The sequence below is a fragment of the Podarcis melisellensis genome, assembly GCF_964234715.1.
Source record: "Podarcis melisellensis genome assembly, chromosome: 11".
NCBI classification, from domain to species: domain Eukaryota; kingdom Metazoa; phylum Chordata; class Lepidosauria; order Squamata; family Lacertidae; genus Podarcis; species Podarcis melisellensis.
In genome coordinates this window covers 8314626-8341601 of record NC_138543.1, presented here as the reverse complement: position 1 = coordinate 8341601, position 26976 = coordinate 8314626, and the positions used below count along the sequence as shown (strand labels likewise).

General features: G+C 41.1%; 1 protein-coding gene across 5 annotated transcripts in view; it reads left to right on the top strand.

The window, feature by feature from the left end:
* FANCC (FA complementation group C) overlaps window positions 1-26976 on the top strand; it is a 72240-nt gene that overhangs the window by 24612 nt on the left and 20652 nt on the right. For all 5 annotated transcript variants that reach the window (XR_014172962.1, XR_014172963.1, XR_014172964.1 and 2 more), the window contains exons 5-12: window positions 8384-8503; window positions 9979-10043; window positions 11382-11543; window positions 16669-16825; window positions 22640-22692; window positions 24454-24553; window positions 26368-26443; window positions 26609-26690. Coding sequence is in view for 1 of the 5 variants with exons in the window: in XM_081930626.1 (XP_081786752.1) it covers window positions 8384-8503; window positions 9979-10043; window positions 11382-11543; window positions 16669-16825; window positions 22640-22692; window positions 24454-24553; window positions 26368-26443; window positions 26609-26690 (815 nt within the window). In the remaining 4 variants the exon portion in view is untranslated. The remainder of the gene's footprint in view (window positions 1-8383; window positions 8504-9978; window positions 10044-11381; window positions 11544-16668; window positions 16826-22639; window positions 22693-24453; window positions 24554-26367; window positions 26444-26608; window positions 26691-26976) is intronic.

Genomic DNA, 26976 nt, shown 5'->3' with positions numbered 1-26976 from the left:
ATGGGGAAAGGTCACTTTTTACTTATGTAAAAAAAAAAAAAAATAGTAACAGCATAGAAGGTAATGGTTAGGCTAGCATCCCTCTTCCAAATATGCTAGGTTTTTATTTGCAGGGACTGTTCTACATGGTAAAGCATTCAGCATTGTCATTCTCCCATCTGCCATCTGAATTGGTACTATTCTGGGTCAACTTACTCTGCTGCATGTGTAGATGAAAATGGCACCAAGTGTGGGGGAGGGGGCAGAACAGGTTTCAGATACAGGATATTAAGCATACACGTACTTCAGATTTGAACTGGTTGCTTGCTTTGCAAGTTTTCATTTCCCAAATGACTGCCTTGGCAAGCGCAATACCTACCAGGCTCAACGCCGGTCTCGCGCTGCCGCTTCCCGCGCTCTCAAGGACCCGGGAGGAGGAAGGCGTGAAGGGAATCCCGAAGGCGCGAAAACCTCGCGCATGCGCAGGCCTTCCGCCTGCGACAGCCCAGTAGGCCGGCTGAAGCGAGCGGCGATGGGATGTGGGAGGGAGCTCGCTCGCCGCCCTGCGTGTGCCTATGTGGGGCACGTTACAGCCCCGTGACATCAGCGCCACGCAGGCAGCCAGGCAGGCAGACGGCGAGAGCCCCGCGCTAGTGTGCCGCGGAACACCGGTTGGGAAACACTGGTCTAATGATGACAATTTGGCCCTCTCTGAAGTGCTTCTCTGCAAGATATGGTAGGGTGTGTTACACAAGTAAACACTTGGAGGGTATGATAAAGAGAGCATTCCAAGAGTGACTTGGGATGCTATGAAGATGCTGCAAAAGTGGGCATGTGATTATTGCACGCCTTAAGCTAATGCTGAATACCCAAGAGTGTACAACTGGACTGCTGAATCCTAACTGGGTGTACTGAAAAGATGCTGGATGAGACCCAGACCAATAGTACCTGCAAAAGCAGCGTTATTAAAAGCAGCTTTCCCTTTGAACATCTCTTTGTTCAAAGTGCATCTGAAAGCCTAATGACCCACTGGTTCCTTAGGAGTGAGCTTTAATGCAAGGATTTTGATGTTAATCCATGGATCAGATGCGTGTGTGTGGATAATCGCATTGTTGGACAGTCCTTTCTGCCTGTTGGCCGTTAGCCAACGACCCCCTCCTCCGCCTGAATGAAATGTGCCCCGTGGGAGCGTTGGGACATCAGAACCACGAGTTATAGTTATAGGCACGTCCCAGGGCGAAGCAGGTTTGGAGGGAGGGAGGTGCCTAAGAAACTATCGACGGGGTTGGCGAGGCGGCGTTCAGACTGGGCTGCAAACAGCAGCTGTGTAGCCTGGCCATAGGAAAGGCGAGCAGCTCCTTTTATTTCCTCCCTCGCAGCTGATTCCCCTCTCTCCCGCCACCAGATTGTGAAAAGGCTCGGAATTCAGCCTGAGGAAAACCCCAAGTCCCCACATTTCTAGTTTCCCGCGCCCTTTAAAGGGTGATACGAGTCCCACGGCAGGCAGGCAGGCAGAGCTGGGACGGGGGTTTCCAGGGGACATGGCAGCTCCTCGAAAGGCTTCTCTCGGCTGCGCTCAATCCTCCTCGGAGAGGATTTCCCCTCCGGTCCCATGCGTTCGTTTGGGGGAGCCCTCCGGCTGTTCCCTCTCCCGCCGCGCAGGAGCGATGCCTCTCTCTGGCTCTCCCTCCGCGCAGGCTGAGGGAGGGAGGGAGGGGCGCGTGTGACCCGTCTCTGCTGGGAGACCAAACCCAGCGAGGCAGAGTTGCGCAGAGGCGCCCAGGCAGCGCTGCCGGCTGCGAGGAGGAGCGCCAGGCAGCAGCAGGAGGCGCGGCCTCTCCTCGCCGCCGCCGCCCCGCCTCTCGCCGCCCGACTCGCCCGCCTCCCTCCAGGCAACATCTCGCGGCACACCAGACAACGTCCGGCGGCACACTAGTGTGCCGCGGAACACCGGTTGGGAAACACTGCATTAGCAGCCATTACAGTTAGCTGTTGCAGAGGAAGAGGTTAGACAGCACATCCCACTTGTATCAGCTCCTTCCCATCTGGGGCCAGCTACCATTAGCTGCCTTTCTTTCTAAGTCTTCCTTAGTAGTCATTCTGCCTAGGCATTAAACATTTATGTACATTTATAAGAAACAGTGCCTGAATTGTCTTGTTTCTTTCCCATGTCTTTTTCCTTTTGTATCATCCATATTAGGCTGTAAGCTTTCAGGCAAAGAGCATTTTGTTTGTTACGCTTTACAGTGCCTAGAAAACTTTAGGTACTTTATAAATACTGCTTTTTTCATAATGTTACAGTATACAGTAATTGTTGGTCAAAATGATTTTTGTTTCTTTTTAGACAAAGAATAATATCCAGCATATATTGTATAATTGTTCACGTACTTAAAAGCAGGAATGTTCATTGCTTTTCAAGTTAGTGTAAGGATACATGCTACAACATGTGAAAGTAATTAAAAGATGACTGCAGATATAATAATTACAGCATGGAGCAGACTGTGCTGGCAGATATAGGAACACAGAACTCACTTTAATCATAGTGCTTCCCATAAATGTGGGTGGTCACAGCATGCAGATATTTGCCGGTCTTTCCCTCTGCATCACTGATGGTAACAGTTCTGAAGTAAACAGCATTGCACAGGCCTCTTAGTACTTTTTTTTTGCTTATGCCAGTTTTTCTGATAGGTTGCTTCCCTCCACTTTCTTTGTCCTCCTTGTTTTTGTCAGTTGTAATTATACAGAGCATGCTCCGGGGTGGGGGATGGCTCTCTTTGAAGTAAACATACTACCATTAATTTTTCCCCACCCCTCAAATGAATGTGTTAACTCTTGCGCCAAATATGATGCCTGATTGCTGGAAAAAAAATCGAGTTAAACATTGGGAAGAACCTTCAGATAGTAAGAACTGTTTGACAGTGGAACGGACAACTTCAAAAGGGGACGGACTCTCCTTCATAGAATTGTAGTGTGGGAAGGGAACCCCAAGGGTCATCTTAAAAACCTTCAAGGAAGGAGAGTCCACAGTCTCTTGAGGAAATCCATTCCACTGTCGAACAGCTCTTACTATCAGAAAGTTCTTCCTGATGGTTAGCTGGAATCTCATTTCTTGTAACTTTAGGGTGAAGAGATTTTGTGTTCATCATCAGGCAAACTGCCTTTCCACCTGTCTTGCCGCACCCTCCAACCCTGGAAGCCTTTATAAGACAGCTGCTCCAGAGGAAGAACTGTGGGGGGGGAAGAGACTTTCTGTTCCTCATCAGGCAATGGTGTTTCCACCTGCCTTGCCCCACCTGGCCTTTCCCAGACTGTGACTTTGAGAACAGTAGCAGCAGCAGCTGGCAGGAGAAGAATTCAGGGATATTTTTTAAAAAATAGTTTTATAAGTTGTGCATCTTTGTTTCTCAATTTAATCCTTTTACAAGGTTTTGTATGTTTTGTGGTATTTTATGCTTTGTGATTTGCTGTTATTTTTATTGTGGTTGAACTGTTTAATTATTATTATTTGCTGATTTTAATTTTACTGTTTACTATTAGAGTCTGATGGATTGTTGAATGTTGCTTTGTTTGATATAAATTGTTTAAAGTTACTGTGTCTTTTATATTGGATCAGATTGTTTCTATTAATGTTTAATGTTTTATTATATTTTTATGTCTTGGAAGCCGTCCAGAGTGGCTTGGGCAACTCAGCCAGATGGGTGGGTTGCAAATGAATTATTATTATTATTATTATTATTATTATTATTATTATTATTATTATTATTAAATTAATTTGTGGTGCCCAGAACTGGACACAGTATTTTAGATGTTGTCTGACCAAGGCAAAATAGAGTGGTACTATAGCTTCCCTTGATTTGGAGACTATATTTCCTTCATTTGAGGTTTTTAAAGAGAAGTTGGATGACCCTCTGTCAAGGATTATTTAGCTGTGATTCCTGCATTACAGGGGGTTGGACTAGATGATCCTTGGATTGGTGTGTGTGTGTGTGTGTGTGTGTGTGTATGGAATCCCTCTCTCAAAAAGATATTTAACTTGTTAGGTTAGTTCATGTGACTTGTAGACTTTGAGTTGGATACATAGATGGTCTTCCTCTGACAAAGAATTTTCCTTCTTAGTTTCTCATTGCGAACATCATGGATGAGAAACTTGATGTTGTTAGAATACAACTTTTGTCATTCTACAACCTTTGCCATTGTCCATACTGGTTGGAACTGATGGAAGTGTATAGAGGTCTTGGGCTGTGCAGACACCAAACCCCCATCTTGACCTCACTGATGTGGTCCAAACGAAAGCAGAGCAATACATTTGGCACCAGCTTGGCTGCAGGAGTTGCCAGAAAGAGGCGTACAATGCACCATCCAGTCATATTAGGGACTCCACTCCAGATTTGTGTAGGGTTTATTCCTTAGCCTTTTCTTCTCCCAACGATACCCTGCAAGGCAGTAGAGGGTAAAATCCAAGAGTTCAGCATTTGTAATTATGCACTTTCAAACCCTAATTTGTTCAAGGTTTTCAAATGGATAATATTTGTATTTCCCTCTTTGATTCATTTTTTTGTATGTCAGGAAACAACATCTAATGTTCTGGTTGTATCAGCATACATGCTGATAATAAATTCTTGTTAAGTTTATTGTTAGGACCTTAATAAATATTAGCAGAAATATAATTGTGTAGTGCAAGCTGTATTCTGAAACTTATTGTATTATTTAATGTATTTTGGTTAGTAGAAAACTGATTTTACATTCCCTCCCCCAATGGACTAATGAATAAGCATGCAAGAGGTCTTGTAAGCAAAATTAGGATCTGCAGACTTTGTTATGATTGGATCAGAGTGTGGAAAATCAGTAAGCTGTATTATGTCAGCATCCTGCTCATGGAATAGGCTATATAAACAGAGGGTGTTGAGACAGTCTGCAAGTGAGCAGGCATCCTTCTCAGTTACTTGAACCACTATAATTCTCTAGGTTTCTGTTTGTTTTGTAGTGAAATGGATTTTTCCAAATACTAGTGTTTTATTGTTACTAATTTCATTTAAGTGGCATGGGGGACACAGAATCATGTAAGCAGGATTTTAAAGGAAAAGAGGCAGAAACAACACAGCAGTAAATTTAAGAGGCTCTAAACATTTTAAGAAGAAAGTTAAGAACTGGTAGATTTTAGTGTCTTAAAGACCTCAGAAATGCATGCTTTAATCTTGCTTTTTAAGGAAATTGGTGAAAGTAAATGTGAATTAAACTAGTGAATTAATAGGGTTATTGACAAGCTAACTGTTAGGTGGATTTGTATCTGGTTGACTGACTGAACTCCAAAAGTACGAATTAATAGTTCTTCATCATCCTGGAAAAAAAGTGACAAGTGGGGTGCCGTAGGGTTCTGTCCTGAATCCATTGTTGTTTAAAATCTTTAGAAATGACTTGGATGAAAGTATTGCTCGTCAAATTTGCAGATGACACCAAACTGGGAGTAGCCAATGCTTCTTGAAGACAGAAATTGGGATTCAATATGACCTTAACAGATTGGAGAATGGGCCAAAACTAGCAAAAGGAATTTCGATAGGGACAAATGTAAGCTTCTAGACTTGGGCAGGAAGAACCAGGTATACAAATATAAGACGGGGGACACTTTGTATTCCAGTAGTACATTCGAAAAAGATAAAAAAAATTCCTTCCAGTAGCACCTTAAAGACCAACTAAGTTAGTTCTTGGTATGAGCTTTCGTTTGCATGCACACTTCTTCAGATACACACGAAAGCTCATACCAAGAACTAACTTAGTTGGTCTTTAAGGTGCTCTGGAAAGAATTTTTTTATTTTGTTTTGACTATGGCAGACCAACACGGCTACCTATCTGTAATTCGAAAAAGATATAGGGGTCTTAGTAGACTACAGCTTACCATAAGTCAGCAGTGTGATACAGCAGCAAAAAAAGCTAATACTATTTTAGGCTGCATCAACAGAAGTATAGTGTCCTGATCAAGTTGCTCTCTATTCTGCCTTGGTCAGAACACACCTGGAGTACTGTGTTATTCTGGGCACCACAATTTAAGAAGGATACAGTCATGCCTTGGTTGCCAAATGCCTTGGAACTTGTACGTTTCGGCTCCTGAACAATCGAAAACTGGAAGCGAGTGTTCCGGTTTTCGAATGATTTTCATAAGCCGAACATCCAGTGTGGCTTCTGCGGCTTCCAATTGGCTGCAGGACATTCCTGTAGCCAATCGGAAGCCACGTCTTGATTTTTGAACAGTTCCGGAAGTGGAATGGACTCCTGGAACACATTCTGTTCGAGAACCAAGGTATGACTGTATTGACAAGCTGGAACACGTGCATAATAAATGAAAAGGAAGTGAAAGATTTTATTTATCTGCCTTTGATTTCCAAAGCACTTAGAAACAACCAGAAAATGTGAGGGAAGAGAAAGGTTTCATGTTATCCATAGCATTGTTGTGAGCCTATTCTTTGCTTATACAAAATTAGGAGGAAGCTGCCTTTTACTGACTCGTTGCTCTGTTTAGCTCAGTATTATGTACACTGATCAGCAATAAGAATTCTAGGATTTCAGAAAGGAATGTTTCCCAGCCCTGTCAGGAGATGTCAGGAATTGAACATGCGACGTTTTCTGGACAAAGCATGTGTTCTACCAATAAGTGAAGGTCTAGATAGAAATTGAGTTCTCATTGGGTTTGATGGTGGACAGGAGGGTCCTGATTAATGACCTTTTGATGGCTAGCGGTTAGACCAAGCCATTGGAATTAGTATGGTACTCAGCATTCTACGTAGTGGCAGAATAACAATTTGTGCAGGCTTGAATTGGGCTAGAAAATGCTAACTTTTTTTAAAAATTAGAGCTGATCTGCACCTTCAAAGCAATTATAGAAGACTAATGACTGAAATTAGGACAAATCATAAAAATATATTGGTTTGTGTTTGTTTTTATGTTTGAAGTTTGGCCACTATAATGATCAGTTTTGCTTTAAATCCAAAGCACGATTTCCTGTTTTAACATTTAAGCCACTAGATGGCAGTATAACAGTTTTCTTTCTGCGAACTGTTGGTAGAACAAATACTTTGTGTCCTTTCTTTTTTTACAGTAGATCTATGAAAGTATTTATTTTGTCTGCTCAACTTGTGCTCTGGAACAGTAAAAAAGAAAGAAAGAAAGGCTTTGGGGTTCTACTTTTTGGAAGCTATATTTCTTTTCCTATATATTGTTATGTATTCCATTTTATCACACTGTGTAACAAAACTGCATGTGTTTAAAATATATATGACTCATTGAGCAATTCACTTCAAATACACACACACACACAATTAAAAATAATTTATACATGGATAATCCTGGGTTCATATTACTATACTAGTTATGGAGTCAGATCTAGAATGTGCAATATGCCACAGCCTTGATCTACTTAATACAGAATTGTGGGAGACACTGGGCTTGAAGAACACATGCAGACATGGATGTTTCTGGTGTGGCCTGTAAAAAGTCACTGTAAAGAAGCCTGTGCAGGATCACAAACTATTCTAGGATCTTGTAATTTTGAAGAAACAAAAGATCTAACTTCGCAGGGAAGAGGGAACCTTGTAAAGGGTTGCCAGAGCACTTCTATTTAAATCACAACACAAGAGACAAGAGGTCTGAGTCCCTAAGAGGAGTTCTCAAACTCTCTCAGTTTGGGCCTATCAGATGCAGATTCCAGAGGGGATGTACAGCACACATCATTCATAAGTCTGTGGCTGTTCAAGTCCTATCAGGGAAAGCCTTTCCCCACAACCTTTAAGGCTCTTCATAGTCTACACATATCCATAGGATGATGCATCTCAGAGTTATGTCACACAGTAATGCTGTGCAAATGATAAGTGTGTAGAACTTTACTATGTCCCTAGAAGGGGAAAGCTGTGACTATAGGACAGCAGGAAAATCTCCTCAGTGGGGCTGGAATAGCAGCCCACAGAGATAGTATTAGCATACCATAATTTCCCCATACACTGCCCTTCAGTCTTTGTGTTTCTTATAGCCCATTTGATTCTGCCATTTAAATCATGTTGGCATATTTGTGCCCTTTCAAATGTGTGATAAATATTTTATCTGAGCATTCGTTACGTAAATTTATATACATTCCCAAGATTCATGAAAAGATTTGACACTTGCTAATTTCCATTTGTTTCTTTTAATTATTCTTCTTTTTAATAGAAATCCTCCCTATTTGAGATAAAATGCTTCAGATTCATTGCCTCTTCTGTAGGTTCCATAACTTAGTGTTGAAGGTACAGATATTGAATTGAATTCAAGTTACATAAAGCCTGTAATCGATGCATTTGGTTTACTGCTAACCCTATGACAATAACGGAAGTTGCTTAGTTTTTAATCAGATATTTCTCTCTCCTGTTGACTTTTCCTCTAGGGTTCATTGTGCCACTTGCTCTCATTTTCTGGGCTGAGAAATCATGACACTGATATCAACAACTTTATTTCAACTCTTGGGTTCACGTCTGCAGATTACTATTCTAAATTAATTGAAAATGTGAGTACTTAGTACATTTAACCTTGAGCTACAAGCATGGTTGATTGTATCAGGAGCCTACAAATGTGCTTATACCGTGCTTGCCATGGCAACTGTTGGCAAGTGCCCCTTTTCATCTTTGCCTTCATGGAGTGCTTCAGAAGCATGCAAAATGCCTTCGTAAATTCAGTGTGTTAGTTCAGAGCCATTCTCTAAGCCAATTGACACATTATGTTACCATAGAAGCTTGAGAGATGGAGGAACATATAAGAAATCACACAAGATTAAGAGAAAGTCAGCCACTTAACAACTTCTTAGCTAGAGTTTATTTGTCAAGGATGTCTGATAACCATTCCCTCACCTTGCAAAGAGTACAAGGAGAGTGAGAAGGGGGAAAGTACTTAGCACTCCTCCAGCCTCCCCTGCCTAGAGGGACAACTTGCCTAGAGGGACACCTTCAGTCTCTTTGAAGAGAGTTAGGTGTGATATAGTAGTACCTCAGGTTACATACGCTTCAGGTTACAGACTCCGCTAACCCAGAAATAGTACCTCGGGTTAAGAACTTTGCTTCAGGATGAGGACAGAAATCATGCTCCGGTGGCGCGGCAGCAGCAGGAGGCCCCATTAGCTAAAGTGGTGCTTCAGGTTAAGAACAGTTTCAGGTTAAGAACGGACCTCCGGAACAAATTAAGTACTTAACCCAAGGTACCACTGTATAAGTTTTTAAAATAAAAAATAAATACCCATGGTTTCTTTTCAGTTCTTGAATTATGGTCAAGACCATAGGTCACAAAATAATAATAATAATAATAATAATAATAATAATAATAATAATAATAATAATAATAATAATAATAATTTATTATTTATACCCCGCCCATCTGGCTGGGCCCAGCCACTCTGGGCGGCTTCCATAAAAACCAAAAATACAATAAAATCACACGTTAAAAACTTCCCTGAACAGGGCTGCCTTAAGATGTCTTCTGAATGTCAGGTAGTTGTTTATTGCTTTGACATCTGCTGGAAGGGCGTTCCACAGGGTGGGCGCCACTACCGAGAAGGCCCTCTGCCTGGTTCCCTGTAGCTTTGCTTCTCGCAATGAGGGAACTGCCAGAAGGCCCTCGGCGCTGGACCTCAGCGTCCGGGCAGAATGATGGGGGTGGAGACGCTCCTTCAGGTATACTGGACCGAGGCCGTTTAGGGCTTTAAAGGTCAGCACCAACACTTTGAATTGTGCTCGGAAACATACTGGGAGCCAATGTAGGTCTTTCAAGACCGGTGTTACAGAGATTATTAATTCACTTGGAGGTGCAAATCATAACAATGAGAAAATACTACTTTTTTGTAAATATTTTTTATTAATTTTTCATTAATAACACTCCAATTGATAGAATACCAAATCTTGCCACATCATAATACTATGAGAAAATACTACTGATGCAACCTTCACTGAAATATGTCTTTCTTTGTAACATGTGATTGACTTTATTAAACAGGTGGTCTTATCATTAGTGACAGAACTCAGCAGAAATGAGTTTAATGGAGTTAACAGACAACAAAGGTTAGTATTATCTTTCTGTGATTTTAGTATATAGATGACTAGAATGAATGTTCTGCTTCTTTTGTGGAAAAGCACTTATACTGAAAAAAAACATTAAATATGTCTATTTCAAACTGTTCTTAAACATTATTTTTCTAGTAAGTATATTACTTAGCAAAACAGCTCACAGTGAATCCTCAACCTGCACTGCAACGGTGCCTTTCTCCCAGCTAAAATCACAGACATATGTACTAGCTAATTGAATATTGCATCATCCTGCAGTATTTTACTTGATTCAACTGCAACTCACCCCAATCAGTGTTTCATGATAATCTTCCCTTGAGCCTGTGAGCAATTGGGGGACCACATTCTGCAGTATTTAGTTACTGAACTGTCTACAAAGGCAACCCAAGGTAAAGCACATTGCAGTAATCTAATGTTGAGGTTACCACAGCATAGATAGATCACTGCAACCAGATTATCTCAGATAGGGTCATAGTTCGGCAGTTGATGGAAAGCACTTCACACAACCAATACCAGCTCTGCCTCAAGTGGCAGTGGCAGACCGGTTGTCTTTGCATATTTTATTTCACATGCCTCACAGCTCAAACAATGTTATCTGTTTCTATATCAAGCCATAGCCATGCAACCAATGTTCTGCTCCAGGTATATCACTTTACTGCTCCCCACTGCAGCTAAGTCATGCAGCAGCTCATCTTGTATATACGCTTGCAGATTTGAATGAGCTTTGTTTTCTTTAAATGTAGATTTTACTACTCCAATAATGCAGGGCATTTCTCCAGTAATCTCCATTACTGAAACCATACTCCTATTGCTTGGAGACTTGATTTTACAGTTTTTGTCTGTCCACTTGGAAACCATGGAAATTAGATTGCATTGTGCACAAATCACAGAATCATGGAAAAGAGCCAGAGAAAGTTCATGTTTCTTTCAGCTGCACACCTGATGTCAGTCAATAGCAAAATTTCTGTTGAGTTAGGATTTCACTGTGAATCTGCTGAAAGCTCTGTCATGGGTAATATGTCTCTGGTGTTCTCTTGAGCATTGTTCTATACAAGTCCAAGTATTTATTGTTGTCAGAGCAAGCGTGTACCCTGCCTGAACATATGAATGTAGTTGAGGTATGTAATGTGTTGTGAATGTAGCTGCATTTCAAATAAATATTTATTTTTATTTTTATTTTTATTTTATTTATTTATTTTGCTAGTCCTTAGGATAAAAATGTCTTCCTTTTAGCTACAAGTAGGTATTTGTTCTAGTTCTCTGTGTTTAATATTTTAGAAAAGTAAAAATATAACCGTTTCATCCTACAAAAGAAACCTTATTTTGTTTCTCCAGTATGTCTTCACGGGTAAAATCCATATCCCTTCTCTGTATACCTCTTATTACTTTGCCTGATATAATGCCACTGCTGGAAGCACTTCTTAGCTATCATGAAGATGGATCACAAGAGGTCCTCCATGCTGAATTTTTAGAAGCGGTGAATAAGGCTGTGTTACAGTAAGTAGCTTAGAAAACACCCGAGTTCCCCTTTCATTGAAATTATGGTTTAACCATCTGTTGAAATTTCATGTTTGATTCTTCTGATATCTACCGTATTGGAACAGCATATATTCATTCCATAGCACCTCTATGTAGCTAATATGCATGCTTCCATATAGGAGTGCACATGAGCTCACAGATTGTCTGGCTGCTGTTTGATCTTACCCTCTTTGACAGGCTTTTGTGTCTCCTGTATGGTTGATAGGTAAAGGTAAAGGGACCCCTGATCATTAGGTCCAGTCGTGACCGACTCTGGGGTTGCGGCGCTCATCTCGCTTTATTGACCAAGGGAGCCGGTGTACAGCTTCCGGGTCATGTGGCCAGCATGACTAAGCCGCTTCTGGCGAACCAGAGCAGCACACAGAAACACCGTTTACCTTCTCGCAGGAGCGGTACCTTTTTATCTACTTGCACTTTGACGTGCTTTCGAACTGCTAGGTTGGCAGGAGCAGGGACTGGGCAATGGGAGCTCACTCTGTCGCGGGGATTTGAACCGCCGACCTTCTGATCAGCAAGTCCTAGGCTCTGTGGTTTAACCCACAGTGCCACCCGCATCCCTTATATGGTTGATACAGGTGAACAAATTTATTTCTGCTCATGAATTGCATTTTATGGATCAGGAAGAGCATGTTCTCCTTCTGGATTGCATCTCTTAGTGATCACATTACTTAATTCTACCCTGCAGTGACTTTTTGCAGTGACGATTCAGGTGAGTCTTTGAATTTGTTCCACCTGCTGCCACCCAGCTATCAACTGAGGTGATTAGGACAGGTGAATGCATTTTTTATTGTTCAGGCAAGGAAATACAGGAGTCTCTGGCATATAAAAATATGCAAGTCCACTCACAAGAAAGAACATAGTGAATGGTTTCTCCTCGCCAAAAACCCCCAGGGAAATTATTTATTAGCACATTTTTTTCTAAGAGATCCTGAATTATTACTTAGCTTCTTTGAAAACTCATACATTTTCTTCTAATTGACAATTTCTGTTATTAAGCAAAGGGGGGTAGTTAATCACACCCTATGTGCTCCTGTTGCATTTCATGCTTCCGTCCACACTTTTACTTGAAGGGAGATCCGTTTCTCTCTTTCTTACAGCATCTTCTCCTTTGTCCTCAGAATGTCCTGAAAGGCAGGCCTGTGGTGGTGGTGGGCAGCCAGGTACACTTGCCCCAGGCCTTGGAGGGCTAAGCTGTCTGGGCGCCCCCACCAGGGACTGGCTGCTTTTTTGTTTGAGTTTTTAACTTGTATTCTAACAAGATTCCTGTTCAGGCTTCAGACAAGCTCTGCACGGGCCTCTTGAAAGGAAAGGAGAGTCTTCTGGTTCCTGACTAATGTTTTCATTGCTGGGCTGCCTTTTGCACCAGTGGGTTTTATATTTTTGATGCTGATGATACAGAAGCACTCTTAAGTCTGGGATTCTGACAGCTGAATGTGGCTCCTGGGTGCACCCACAGAGACCTACCAGGGCACCTGCCAGACGCTCTAATCCCTTCAGCACCAGATTACAAAGTATAAAGTTTCATTTCATTCTTCCTGCATTCTGTCCAAGCTTTCTGTTTAAGACCACCACGGTTCTAACTGGTCAGCACACTTGGAAAAGAGAACAGTTCTCTGTGGGTAGCGTCCAACTAGACGTGAACAGCAAGAGGAAGAAAGCTGTTTCATTGGGAGGGGCGGTGTGTTGGCTGGCAGAGAGAGAAGTTTCCTTCTGTGAAATGGTGGGTGGCTTGCCTTCTACGAAATGAAAGATCTGATAGAGCAGGCAACACTGAGTACAAAGGAGTTGTTTTGCATTTTGGGGCTCAGGCTCTATATTGTCATTGTGGCCAACCAAAGTTATGATTTTGTGTAGTGATCAAGCCAAATGATTAAAAAAAAAAGTCGACTACTTCATAGTAAGTTTTAAAGATACTCTATTTTGTCACATAGCATCACATTTATTTGGGGGTTTGGCTGATCCACAGGGAAAGGCAAGCTCACTTTATTAGGAGTACCTGCCCTGCCACAAGGAAGGCCTGATTCAACATACATCTATCAAAACAGCAGTGTATGCATTAATGATGGCATTAGGGGCCAGACCACACCCCAAACAATAAGACGTGTTGCTTTGTTTTGGGAAGAATGTATGCCTCTTGGCATTTTATGCACCAAAGGGCACAATGAGAGAGGCAAGCAGTACACCACACAAGAGAAGTATGTTCTATCAAAACTGGATGTACCCCTCAAACTGCAGTCTATATCTATGTAATGTTTGAATAATTTAAACAACTTCATGATGAAGCCAACATAGAATATATCACAACCTTCTGTATGGGACCATGGGCTGAAATCAATCTGAAACTGAGAAGTTCTGCAGGTAGTGGGAAACAGCAGCAACATTTCCTGGAAGTGTGAAAGTCAGATTGTTACCTGTTCACAGATAAGGGCAACTGGCTATTGGTTTAGAATACGGAAGAGAACTAATGCAAGGGAGATAGCAACCAAAGTATCATTTATCATGCAGCATGCTAATAATCCTATTATCTGCTATTACAAATATTAATAAATCATATTTAACTTTTAAATTTAACTCTCCTGATCTATTAGTTCCTTAGCTTAAACTTAGGTACTGTGTGATAATTGGTAAAGAAGGTAATATATAGAATTAAATGGTGTCAGCAGAGATTAAAGGAATAAGAAAAGCAGGCACCTTCAATGTGCACTGAAGGTGGGAGTCCTGTCTGAAATAACTTAAAGGTGAGATCTTATAACTAGAGATAATATAATGAATAGTAACAAGCCATCACACCCTAATTTCCCACCCTAATTACATCCAAGTTTAACTAAGCAATGTTACAAGGTGTACAGCAGAACCCATATGTATTCCTACACACACTCTCAAGAGATTTAAGAACCTAAACTGTTAGATTAAATGTGTGTCCACTATGACTATGTTCCCTATCCTTGTGCCCACAAAAAGTTCACACATCTGAGGAATACATAAAGATTGGATTATTACTTGGAATAAGAGTAACAATATGGCTGCTGCTTTTAGACAGCAAAGTTACAATATAAGTGGGCAGCATACCACCTTCATCTTGAGAGTAAAAACATGTTCTAACTCCAAAAGCCTGGAGAGTGATTGTTTGCCACAGTACTCACAATAAAGTGATGTGAGAAAGGGTGGAGAAGGGGTATACCTGTCCTGAAGTAAGCAGAACCTAAATCAATGGTTTTGTTTGAGAGTTACTGTCAGAGCTGCCCAAGGTCCCAGCTCACAGAGGACCAACGCCAGTTCTCGTTATATACAAAAGTCTTTATTAAGGTTCAGTTTCGATTCCAAAGCCGCGGCGCGCAGCTCTATGTCTCAACCCTAGACCGCTGAAGCTCCGTCTGAATCTCCTCCCCCCAGACACCAGTTCAAGACCCTAGCCTTGCTCCACCTCCTCCTTTGCTCCTTTCTCCTCTGGGTCCTTCTGCCCGCTGGGGTGTTGCCCTTTCTGGACTCTTCTGATGCTGATGCTGACGAGTCCCCGGATTCTTCCCCCTGCCTCCGGCGTGCTTTAGGACCTGGCTCCCAGTCTGCGCTCCCGGCTGTCCCGCGCGCCTGTGCATTTGAACTTGGCGCGCGCACCCAGCCGGTAACCTCCTGACCGTTACACTGCTCCTTTCACTGCTTCCTCCTTCGGGGGGGCTAACTGGATCTGACTTCCCCTCTATTCCCTCACTCAGCGACAGGGGCGTGGTCAGCCCTGACTCATCTTCTCTTTCCCCTGGAGTGGAAACCGGTCCTGACACCTGGGACTCTTCCCCCCCGCTACACTCTGGTAGGGAACCTGGTCCCGATCTCCAGCTGCTGCTTTGGGAGTCACCGCTGGTTCCTTGCTTCTGGTGCCTCCCTCCCGGGAACCCCCTTGCTCTGGCTATCGGTGCCCCCTTCTGGGAATCTTCCGAATCACTGGACAGACTCATGGAATCTCTTGCCCCACTGTCATCCTCACCTACGCTGCCCTCGGATTGTTCCCCTTCGCTCTCCGCTTCCTCTTTCCCCTGTGCCTCTGCTCCTGAACCCCTGACAGTTACGTTCTCCCCGTCAATGTACTATATGTACAAGCCTACAGTGTCGCTCTCTTCCCTTTCATGGTCCATGATCCAGTTAAGTGTGAGGCTGGTCCTTGAGAGTGTAGAGTGAAAAGGGGGGTTTTATTTTTCACAGAAGGTTCCATTTTCTGCGCAAAACTCCATTTTTTCCTATAAGAGGTGATAGTTAAACTTTGCTGGTAACACGGGATTCATGTGCTGATCTTTATTTTAGGTATTCAGAGATCGGAATATTTACTCATGCCTTCCGGGTCATATTTAAGATATGGACCAGTACAAGGGTTAAAATAGTTTAAAATTCAGGGGTATGTTTTTATATTAAATTATGCCAACTTCAGTAATGCCATGATCTACAGAAATAAATCATAGAAAAAGTTCACATTAGCACCCATCATTAGAACAGAACAATGTTTCTGGTCATGGGCATAGTGTGCTCACAGTAAGTTGGAAATTGTTCATAAAATGAAGAAAAGGTTGCTAATTATTATTCTTACTGTTCTGTAATTATTCTAATTCCAGCTTGCTTCAGTTAGCACAGCAACTGGAAACAATTATGAAAGAGCAATGAAAAAGGAAATTCTGGACTTGCATATGATTTTATGTTCTTTTTAAAGGAAGGAGGGCAGTTTTGTGGCCAGGAATGTGGACTCTAAGATTAAAATGGAGGAGGAGAAAATCTCATTCACCACCAGACACTGGAAACTTAGAGCAGGGGTTCCCAACCTCCTGGGCCCATTTGGAAATTTGAGACTGTTTTTGGCCACCACTATTACAATTTTGGGGGGGCATGAACAATGGCTTTATTTCCCTCATGTCCTGTTTGTGGGTTTCCTGGTAAGCCACTGTAGCCAGAATGCTGGACCAGATATGGCCTTGGCTGATGTAGCAGGGTTGTTACGTTGTTATGGCACAGCATGGCTACTGAGGTGGGCATTGCCAGTCACAAGACATGTGTTTCATAGTAGGCTGAGATGAACATTTTATTTATTTTTCCAATACAGAAAAAAGATTTTCTTGCCTGAATCTGCTGTGCTGCAGTTGTGGCTTCGCCATCTGCCTGGTCTGGAGAAAGCAGTGCTGCAGAATCTTGAAATTCTAATCTCAACTCAGCCAAGTTCACTGGAAGAGATGGCATGCCTGATAAAATCTTCCTTATTGGTAAGTGGGATGTACTGGCGTTAGAAAACTATTAAGATTTTGCTGCTCCCGTTGTACCAAAGGTCCTTTAAATATTTCTAAAATACAGTGGTGCCCCGCAAGACGAATGCCTCGCAAGACCTCTTTTAAATGCTGGCGGTGGGGAGCAAAGCCTTTCCCCCCCCCTCCGGCCTTCAGAAGAGGTCCAGGAAGGCCGGCGGGGGCCGAAAGGCTTTGCTCCCCACCGCCAGCATTTTAAAAGCGGTCCGGGATAGCAGGGAAGCGCTTCCTGCTATCCCAGACGGCTTTTGAAGGCAGGCAGGGGGGAGCAAAGACTCCCCCCCCCGCCGGCCTTCAGAAGAGGTCCAGGACCTCTTCTGAAGGCTGGCGGGGGGCGAAAGTCTTTGCTCCCCCCTGCCTGCCTTCCCGGGGGCTTTAAAATCGCCCCGGGACAGCGGAGAAGTCCGCTGTCCCGGGGCGATTTTAAAATGCTGGGGGTGGGAAGAAAAGCCCTTGTCCCCCCCCCCCAGCCTTCAGAAGAGGTCGGGGGACAGACTGTCCCTGGACCTGGTCTGAAGGCGGTTTCCATAGGAACGCATTGATTGATTTTCAATGCATTCCTATGGGAAACCGTGCTTCGCAAGACGAAAAACTCGCAAGACGAAAAAACTTGCGGCATGAATTAATTTCGTCTTGCGAGGCACCACTGTACACAATATAAGTATATTCAGGAGCAAGCAGTCCAAGTGGTACTTGTAGGCTTTGTGCATATGCAATACTAAGTCATGGTTTATTTGTTCATCTGAATGCGGCTTCATGGTTTGACTGTGAATAAACCACACTCATAAACCATACTTTGGTTGTAGTTTCTAAACCTTGATTTACATAAACCATAGTTTAGTGTTATGTGCCAACCTGGCCATATAGTCCTAGAAATAAGTAGAAGAGTAAATAGCATAATGATCCATGGCTTTAAGGTTTTAATCTGAGAGTGCAGTATTATTAATAAGAATTTTAAAATTGTTTTTATTGAAAGATTTTCAGGGCTAAACTGTTTTCAGTTCATGGAGTCCTATTGATGAGTTGACTTCCTGTTATACATTTTAACAACACAATATTATTGTTGGCTAAAACTGATTGTGAATGCATATGTCAAAAAAAGCCTCTAATTGGGCTGTAATTAGGGTTGTTTGGTGCTGAGGGATGGGCCCCAATCATCCAGAGCAGCCAGTTAAAGATGGGTAGGAAGAGAGAGCGGTTTGGAAGCAAGGATTCTTTTTGTTTCTCAACAGTTATATGCCTCCCCTCCAGGTTACCTTCCCACCCATCTAGCAGGAAGAACTACTTCAGTTTCATAATCAGGCAAGAGATTTTTGCAATTCCAAGTGCTTTTGTCCTTGGTTTCACATTATAAGCCTGCCATGAAACTGCTTCAAGTGAAAAGGAAGTCTGAACAGTTCCAGTCTATAGGCATAATTTTGGCTTGCCATTGGATATTCAGAGAACCATAGTCCTTTAAGAACCAAATAAATAATCCCAGAGATAAGACTGTTATTTTAAGTTACAATTATTTTAAAGAAATAAGCAACCAGGACAGTAATTGATAATATTTCTAATGCAACCATGAATGTATCTTTAATAGGGCTTTGCCTGAATGAGGTAGGACAATGTTATATATCCGCATCTTGTAGAATACAACATTGAGCAGTATACAGAGCAGCAACTTTTAAAGTTTAGTCTTGGTAGTGGAAGACTGCTGTGCTTTATTATGGAAGAAATATGATACTCAACACTGTTATATTAGGGCTCCAAATGTAATTAAGGTGTGATGGTCTAGTAACTTCTAGTTTATGTGGTGTGCTGTTACTTGTGTTTCCATCCCTTGGGAAAAAATGAAATTGGTAATGGAAATTCTATAGTTACTAGGAAGTATAAAAACAAAAGATAAGTGTTATACAGGTTGCACATAGTGAAATGTCCTCTATAAATACTGTTTTGCTTTTCAGGAGTCGGTAACACTAGTTCTTTTTCCAGATGGTTAAAGGTGTGTGCATAAAACATACCAAAATAATCAGGCAAATATCTTGTGTGAACTGCATGGGGAAGGGAAACAGTTACAGGTATTGTCAGAAATGAGTTGTACGAATGTTGCAGTCTTTTTGCACTGATGCCCAGCCACAGGTATCACCAAAGTGATTTTCTCATGAATGCAAAAGCATTCTGCTGGACTCACTGGTCTTCTGTGGCCAACTCTGTTCAGAAACACCAGCAGGCGATGCTTGTGCAACTTGCAACAGCATGAAAATTGTTTGCATAATGGCATGAGAAACTGGAGACCGTGGCCCACAGATGGGTATATATCTGCTGGGATGGACTTTTAGCTCAATCCACCAGTTAATTTCAGCTAAGCAACTGCTTTTGGAACACAGTCTGTTCCCAGCTTTCAATTTGATGTGATTTTGTTTTTCAGTCTTGAAATCTTTGCCTCTTTTGTGTCAAGAGATCTGAAACTGATCCCAAGGTGTTCATCTGCCCCCAAGATAATTTATTGCTCCACAACTGTGAGGAAAACAACATTCACAAATGGCCAATCTTGTGGATTTTGGGAGTTGACAAATATGAGATTTTTGCTGTTTTGTTGTGTTGCTAGAGAAGTGGACAAAATGTCCCGGCTTTCTGATGGTAGCAGCTATTTCAACAAAAGTTAATGTAAAGTAACCAGTTCGGGGTAGGGATCTCTCCCTGGTCTCTCATCTTGGAATCTTTAGTTGAAGCTGCTACTATTGTTAAATAGAAACTGGTAAACACACTTGTCCCGTATCCTGTCTGCATCAAACTAAGTTGGTGGCGGCTGCTGCGACAGTGGTGGCTTCGTTACAGGACTGAAAGATGTGGGAAGACATCTCTCTGCCTCTGAGTTCTGAAGCAGGTGCCACCATCCGTAAGAGGAGCACTTGGTCCTTCTCCTTTCCTGTGACCTCAGTGTTTGGTGCAGAGTTGAGCTGACAGCAGTATGAGTGTGCCTTCACATTGGGTACTAGGGAAGAGGAGAACAAAAGCCTTTATAGCTCACTGGCTAAATATGCACTACAACCTGGTGTAGCACAAGGCTTTATTTTCTGCCCTTTCCTGGCTGCCCTTTTACCTATGTAAAAAGATGGAGTTCACATAGAGCTAGGGGCACCGACAAGGAAAAGCACCTGCCAGTTTCTGATGCTCTTAGGCTAGTTTAAATAAAGTCACATTTCACTTTGTGCAGATTTTGTCAGATTCTTTCAGTTGACAGCTTTTTATTTAGATTCCACTAACACTGTGTATTGCTTAAGAGATGTTCTGTCTTCTATTAAGAACCCTTTGAGCATGTAAACATTCGCTGTAACATTTCAAATAGAACACAATCAGTGTTTGAGACTAAACGTCAGCTAAGCTTAACTTCAACAGAAAGTTGTAGAATACCAAAAATCAATGCAGGTGATACTGCAGTGCAAGTCCATGTGACATCAATTTATTGCTAGCTAAACCAAGCTATTAGTTAATCTTACAAAGAATTCTTGACTGGTTCCAAAATGCATTTGATATTGCAGACTCTGCAAACTAAAATTACGTATGGCCATGATCAAGCTTACTTATTAAGTTGTTTGTGTCCAGCAAAGCCTGTTTTAGCTTCACAGCAGCTTTATGAGGTAGATTAGTTTGAGAACTTCACAGCTGAAAAGGAATTTGAACTTACATAGTTCACTTTGGCACTTGCATAGTCAAACTAACCACCCATGTGTAAGAAGGTTTCGTGTCAGAACTGTGCTCATTGGCCATGAAACATACTTGTGAAGGAGAAAGGGAAAATGGGATAGGGGATGTATGAATGGAATGGTCAGGATCCTGAACAGAAGCAACCCACAGTGCAACATTTCACTGCAGGGCCCCACCTGTACACTTTTATTACCAATCTCAGTTCTCCGAGTGCTGATCCATATGTGGCCCATCCAGCCACACAAAGGAGCTATCTGTAGGCTTGGGGGAGCCACAAGAGTTGAAAAAGTGCAAAAAATCTTTAGCGGGGGGAACCCACGGGGGGAAACCACAAAACTATTCCACAAGTACTGAGGATGCTCAGTACAATGATAATTGACTATTGGGGGGGGGGGGGAGTGGCTAGAATCCTGAATGGCAGCACTCTACAGTGTAACATTTTGTTATGGATCAACTTTTTCCTTACTGTGTTTAAATGTGTGTGTGTGTGTGCGCTCGCGCTACTCCTCTTGGCAAAGAAAAGTAAAAATGCAGGACCATTGCTAAAGTTAAGGAAGTGTTAAAGGCTGTCTAGTAAATAAGATTCTATGGAATGGTTAAAAAAGATAGTTGTGTTAACCTTAATAATATGAAAACTACCAGCCTCCAAATTGTACAAATATGTGAAACTGAGTAGTCTAGTAGCAGTTACTGTGTGCAAGAAAGGCACTACACCTCCTGCCTACATTTTGTCATTTTAACATCTATCACCCAATTCACTTTCAAAAGGAATTTGGAAATGACAGTTCTTCAATGATCTGTAATTTTTATTTATTTAATTTTTTTAGAAATATGTGATAAAGCCAGCTGTGAATAGTCATGAACACTAGGTGGCATACAGTTAATATGATAACTTAAATGCAACTATATGGCAAAACACTGGAGTACAACATGAAAATGAGGTGACATGTAATCTTTTCAATATGATAGTGACATGTGAGGAAAAATGAGAAGATGTTTAGACTAACGGTTCTCTTCTCATTTCCGCCTTTTTGCTTTGTGAGATCTATACTTCCTCAAAATATTTTCCCCTGTGTAGCTGGCTTGGCTACATGAATATTTGCTTTGAGCACTTGGAGTGAAGCTTTCCCAGCATGAAAGTTGAATGGAACAATTTCTTTTTGCTCAGTGCTCCAAGTTGGGGCAGCAAGTCATAAAAACTGTCTGAAAAGCCACTAACCCATCTTTTTATCCTGTGGCTGATTTTCTTTAAAAAGAAATGAAAAAAATAAGTATAAGAAAGTGGACTTTGCATCAATAGGGTGAATTTGTGTATTTTAAATATTAGTATCTTTTGAATGCTGATATTCATTAATTTTTAACTTTGAGAGTAATAGTAAAAGTTAAAAATAACCTCTGACAGTCACTGATAAATCTCAAATGAAACAGCCTTTAGCTAATGACCAAATTGATACAGGACTTTTACTAAATCATATTGTTAAACACCCAAAACAAGCCTCATGACAGCATCATTTCAGATATTTACCTGCCTCCTGTGAATTTGGTTACATAGACCTTAGAAATAGACATTCAAATCTATAATGGATATGAAAAATGAACCCTGGGAAAACAAATGGTACTTTGGGGAAACTTTTATACCTGTTAAAGGTTTGATAACACTCACCCACAAGTATGGGGCCACATTGCTTGGAATAGACCTATGGAAATGTATGGCCATGATCAGCTTAGGTCAGTTAATACTCTTACTAAGCCCCTTTCCAATTTGCTTTAGCCTTCCAGAGCAGATTTCTGGTCATTTTTATTATAACAAACCATCCTCACTTGCTTAACGTCACTGTTAGTCTCAGTCATTCCCCTGAAGTCACTGCATCATGGGAGAGAAGAAGCACATTTAAGTTACTGGACTAAGATAGCCTTCTCCACCCTGGTGCCCTACTATTGTTTCAGACTAGCAGCTCCAATCTATCAAGAACCAAAGTTACATGCTTTGGTGACCAGCTGTTGTTTGTCTTGTTGCTTTGTGTTGAGTTTATGATACAAGCTTTGTCTAAACTATCTTACTTGTTCTTTTGTTATTTGCAACAGGACCAAGCTGCATGTCATCCGGCTGTCTTCAGAACTATAGACGAAATTTTCAAGTAAGTTTACATACAATTTATGTGGAAGGATTTTGCCTATCCATCCCAAATCAGTAAACAATATAGAACTGCATTAGAATGTCCCAGCGTTCCCATATTTTAAATACGGTGCATCTTGTGATAGCATTCACAAAATTATGAAGAATTTCTTAATATCAAGAAACTGATCCACAGAACAACATATGCAGCTTAGTTTCACTGCTGGCTATTCAAGGCAAAGAATTAAATGCAAGATGTTGTATAACTGATAGTTGAAAAACCAGCCTGTGCTTGAGGTACTTACATACACATTTTATCATAGCAGCCCCCACCCCACACATGTCCAAGTATAAGGGAATCCATTTTTGTTTAATTGTTTGATTCCACTACATGCCACAAAGATACTGGTTTTTGAAATTTATCTACCCATGAAAACTAAATAAGTTGTAGAATTCAAAAGTGTCAAGGAATATTCAGGAAAAGAAATTTGAATGATCTTGAGGGAAGTGGTTTTCTTTTACAATTATTTTCATTTCAGATAGTTTCAAGGGATATCAAATCAATAATTAGACTGTCTTTGAGTTCTGAACTTGAGAGAGAGCTTTGGGAGCAAATCCCTTGCTAAATATGGACGTGCTAAAAGTGAAATCTTCCCGCACTCAACAATTCAGAAATCAGATCATTTTCCCCTCCCTGTTTTGGATTTGCTTGTGGTGTAACCCTCCATCAGTTCTAGAGTTTTCTGCTGCCCATTCTTCTCCTCTCCCTACTTTCTGGACATACTAAGCTGTAGGATGGGGAAGGAAACCTGTAGCAGCAAAGACTGGCAGCAGGAGAGCTTGTCCTAAGTTCCTGTTGTTTTTATCTGCAGTTAGAACTTATGAGATGCTCAGAACCTCCATTGTTGATAGGAATTTGGGGAAATTCCTAATTCCTTAGAAGGAAGATTTTTAAAAGCAAAACCAGTGTCCAGAGTTCTCCTTGGCGGTAGACACTGAGCATACAGGCACTGCAGACTGGAAACACTAAGGGAGAGCTCTCACCTTTGGAGACCAGGTGAGGAGAGGTAGCAGAGACATCAGATGAGTTCTTTCAAAGCTTATGATGAATGCTGGTAGGTTGCCCAAGCTTTCTCCAGGTAAACTTGAAAAGAATGAACCACTTACAAATCAAGATGGGGGAATTAGACCAGAAATGTCCTAGTGCACACAAAGAAATCATAATCCACATACAAAATGCCTATTGTGATTCAACACTATTAATATGGCAGCAAAAACAGATATGCTGAAGAGTTGGGAGAATGAGGATTAGGGAGGATGGAAACATGTTTATCCAGAGCCAGGGGATGAGCTCAGAGGTTTGATGCCACCAAACAATAGCTGTGCCATTTCTTCCTTTCATGTCCCTGCTTCCAGAGCAAACTCTAGTATGAGATTTAATATGTAAGAAACTGAGCAACTAGATACTGTGTTTACAGTTGTAGCTGGAGGGTTTGCAGTTGCCAAAACAAGGTAAAACAATTGTAGCTTGACATTGGATTTGTAATAACAGCAATTATATTGCAGAATGGTATTTGTATGTTCATTTTAAAAAGAAGAAGAAGAAGCAAAGTGAAGTTAGTGTTTTTATTTCCCAGGTTGCATAATAGCTAGATAGGTTTAAGATCACAGCCCAAGGCATGGGAAGAATGCTCTCATTTGTTTTTACCTTCTCTCAATTAATGGTTGCATGATTGGCACACTCATAATCTGACCTGTCATACTTAAACTTTTTGCTGCTCAGGAATGCACTGCTGGAAACTGATGGAGCACCAGAAGTAATGACCGTAATGCAGGTATTTACACAGTGCTTTGTTCAAGCATACCACAAGAATAATAAGCAGGTTAGTTGAATTCCATTTTTCATTATTATTTTTTAAATGAGATGCTTCAAAATGTAGTATAAAAAGAACAATTTTAGGTTGCAAAGTGCTAAAAGAATACAATGAGCAAAATAATGCCTTGCTGCTGTAGTAAATGAACGCCAAGATAAATCTGAGGTGTCTTAAATGGAATCAAGTGTTAGAGGGTTTTTTAGGGGCAGGAGGCTTAATCCACAAATTATTTTCACAGCATTAGTTCACAATTGTAGATTATATACTTGTACAAGTTATAATAAACTGTCCATTTGACAAAACTATGCTTTTTATTACTGTACTACATCATGAATCTATAGTGCCTTTCCGCCTCATAGGAATGTCTACTAGTTAATGATCTCTGTTTTCTCACAAACACACTCTCTCTCAACAAATATTAATGAGTAAATATTTTTTCTAGATTTACACCTAGAAAAACTGTAACAACTTGACCCTACTTCTTAACACCCTCATGTAACGTCTGATTCTTCCCTATAGTTTTGTACCTGTAGTACCATTGGGATTACTTCATTTTCCTTTAGGCAACCAAAGTATCCATGCTTGGTAGTCTGATGCTTTAGTTTGGGGCCACATAATCTTTTCAGGTTTTACTCCCATAAAACTTTTCAGAGAACCAAATACTTCATTGTGACTTTTAAATTTTATTGGGGGAACTGTTAGTTAGTGAAAAGATGTGTCTTACTGGAACCAGTACAGTAATTGACTAATTAGCATTGTGATTAAATCTCTCTTTTAGTTTCAAAAGGTATAAATTAGAGTTGAAATTGCAGCTGTCTCAGTTAATATGTACAGATGCCACTCCCATTAATTTTATGCAGCTTTATTTCTATGGCAGCAGCACATTTTGCAGCCTCAGGGTGGCGGGGGCGACTGAGTGGAGAACGTAATCCAAGATCCCACACACCCTTCAAATAGCTAGGAGCCAACTATGCTGTAGAGGTTGTTTGTGTGCTTTGTTGTTGAGCTCTTTTTAAAACATTAACTAGATCTTCTATATGTTGTTTGCATGAGATTTCATTTTCACTCTTTATTAGAGAAGAGAAATACTTGGGTGTTGGTTTGGTATGCAGGCAGGAGTGCTTGCAGCTCTTTAACTGTACAAATCTTTAATGTAGAGGATGACTGCAAAAGTCAGAATTTCTCTAAATCTGTGTGAATATGGATATAAAATATATGGACAACTTCTGCTGGAAAGAAAATGTTGTTTTGTTCACTCAGCCTTGTGGGTACCACATGTTAGTCTTGTAAACATATGCAATTGTTGTGGACAGATATGTTCAGGAAGTTCAGATAGTAATATTACAGAAAAAGTCACTCTCACAAAAAATGCTACAAAGCTAAACTATCTACATGTGTGCTGCATTCACACATCTTGGTTAGCCATAAACCATAGTTTACTGTGCATTTCTTTCCATTCCTCCCAGCTCACTCTGGGAAGGAAACCAAGACAAACCAGGGAAGGTTTGCTTTTGGGTTACTGATTGCAAAACAAATAATGACCCCTGGATCAAATACAACTCTCAGCTTGGGATCATGGTTTTTTCCCTCTAGATCACCCCTTACAACTCACAGTTCTATGTTGACATGGAAAGGATTTTTTAAAAGTTGGCTAGGAGGACTTGGAGCAAAGTCGTGAGGTTTGTGGCATTGTAAGAATGCAATCTGTAGGGTTCCTTTCCTTCAATATGAATAGCATGTTTTGTGTTGTATTTGCATATTTTCTGATGGGGCAAGTTTTAAGAACTAGTCCATAAGTGATACTTGTATTGACTTTGTTTTAGCTTAAGTTTCCACTGAAGGCCTACTTTCCTAATAATCCTCATTCACTTGTGATGGCTTTCCTTAAACATCCCTCAGGTAAGATCAGCTATGAAGTACTTTCCATGTTACCAGCTGTGTTTATTTTTGAGATTGATGTACTGTATTACAAATCCTCTAGTTTCTTAAGAATTTTCTCTAATACAACATAGTGCATATTTTGGTTTTCACTTCAAATGGCTCCTATTAATATTTATCTTTTAGACTTGCCAGCTACTGGTTTGCATCAACACTTGACCCACATTGCAGAAATGCTCAAAGCAACAGTAGAAGCAAAGTGCACTGGGTAAGCAACAGTAGCAATGGTTTCTTTTTTGGCTTTTTTCCTTTTCCTTTTATTTTGGGAATGCCATTGGCTTGGGATAGCTTGATGGTTTAAATTTCATTCCCTTTAGTTTTGATTTATTACTGGATTGGTTTAAAAAACAACAACAACAAGGCAAGCTTGAAATTAAACAAATGGGAAGACATTAGTAGCCCAGTCCATTCATAGATTGCTGTCTTAGAGCACTCTTGTCTACAAGGGCTTCCCATTTAGTTCAGTGGGGTAGCATCTTCTGTGCTCAAAAAGA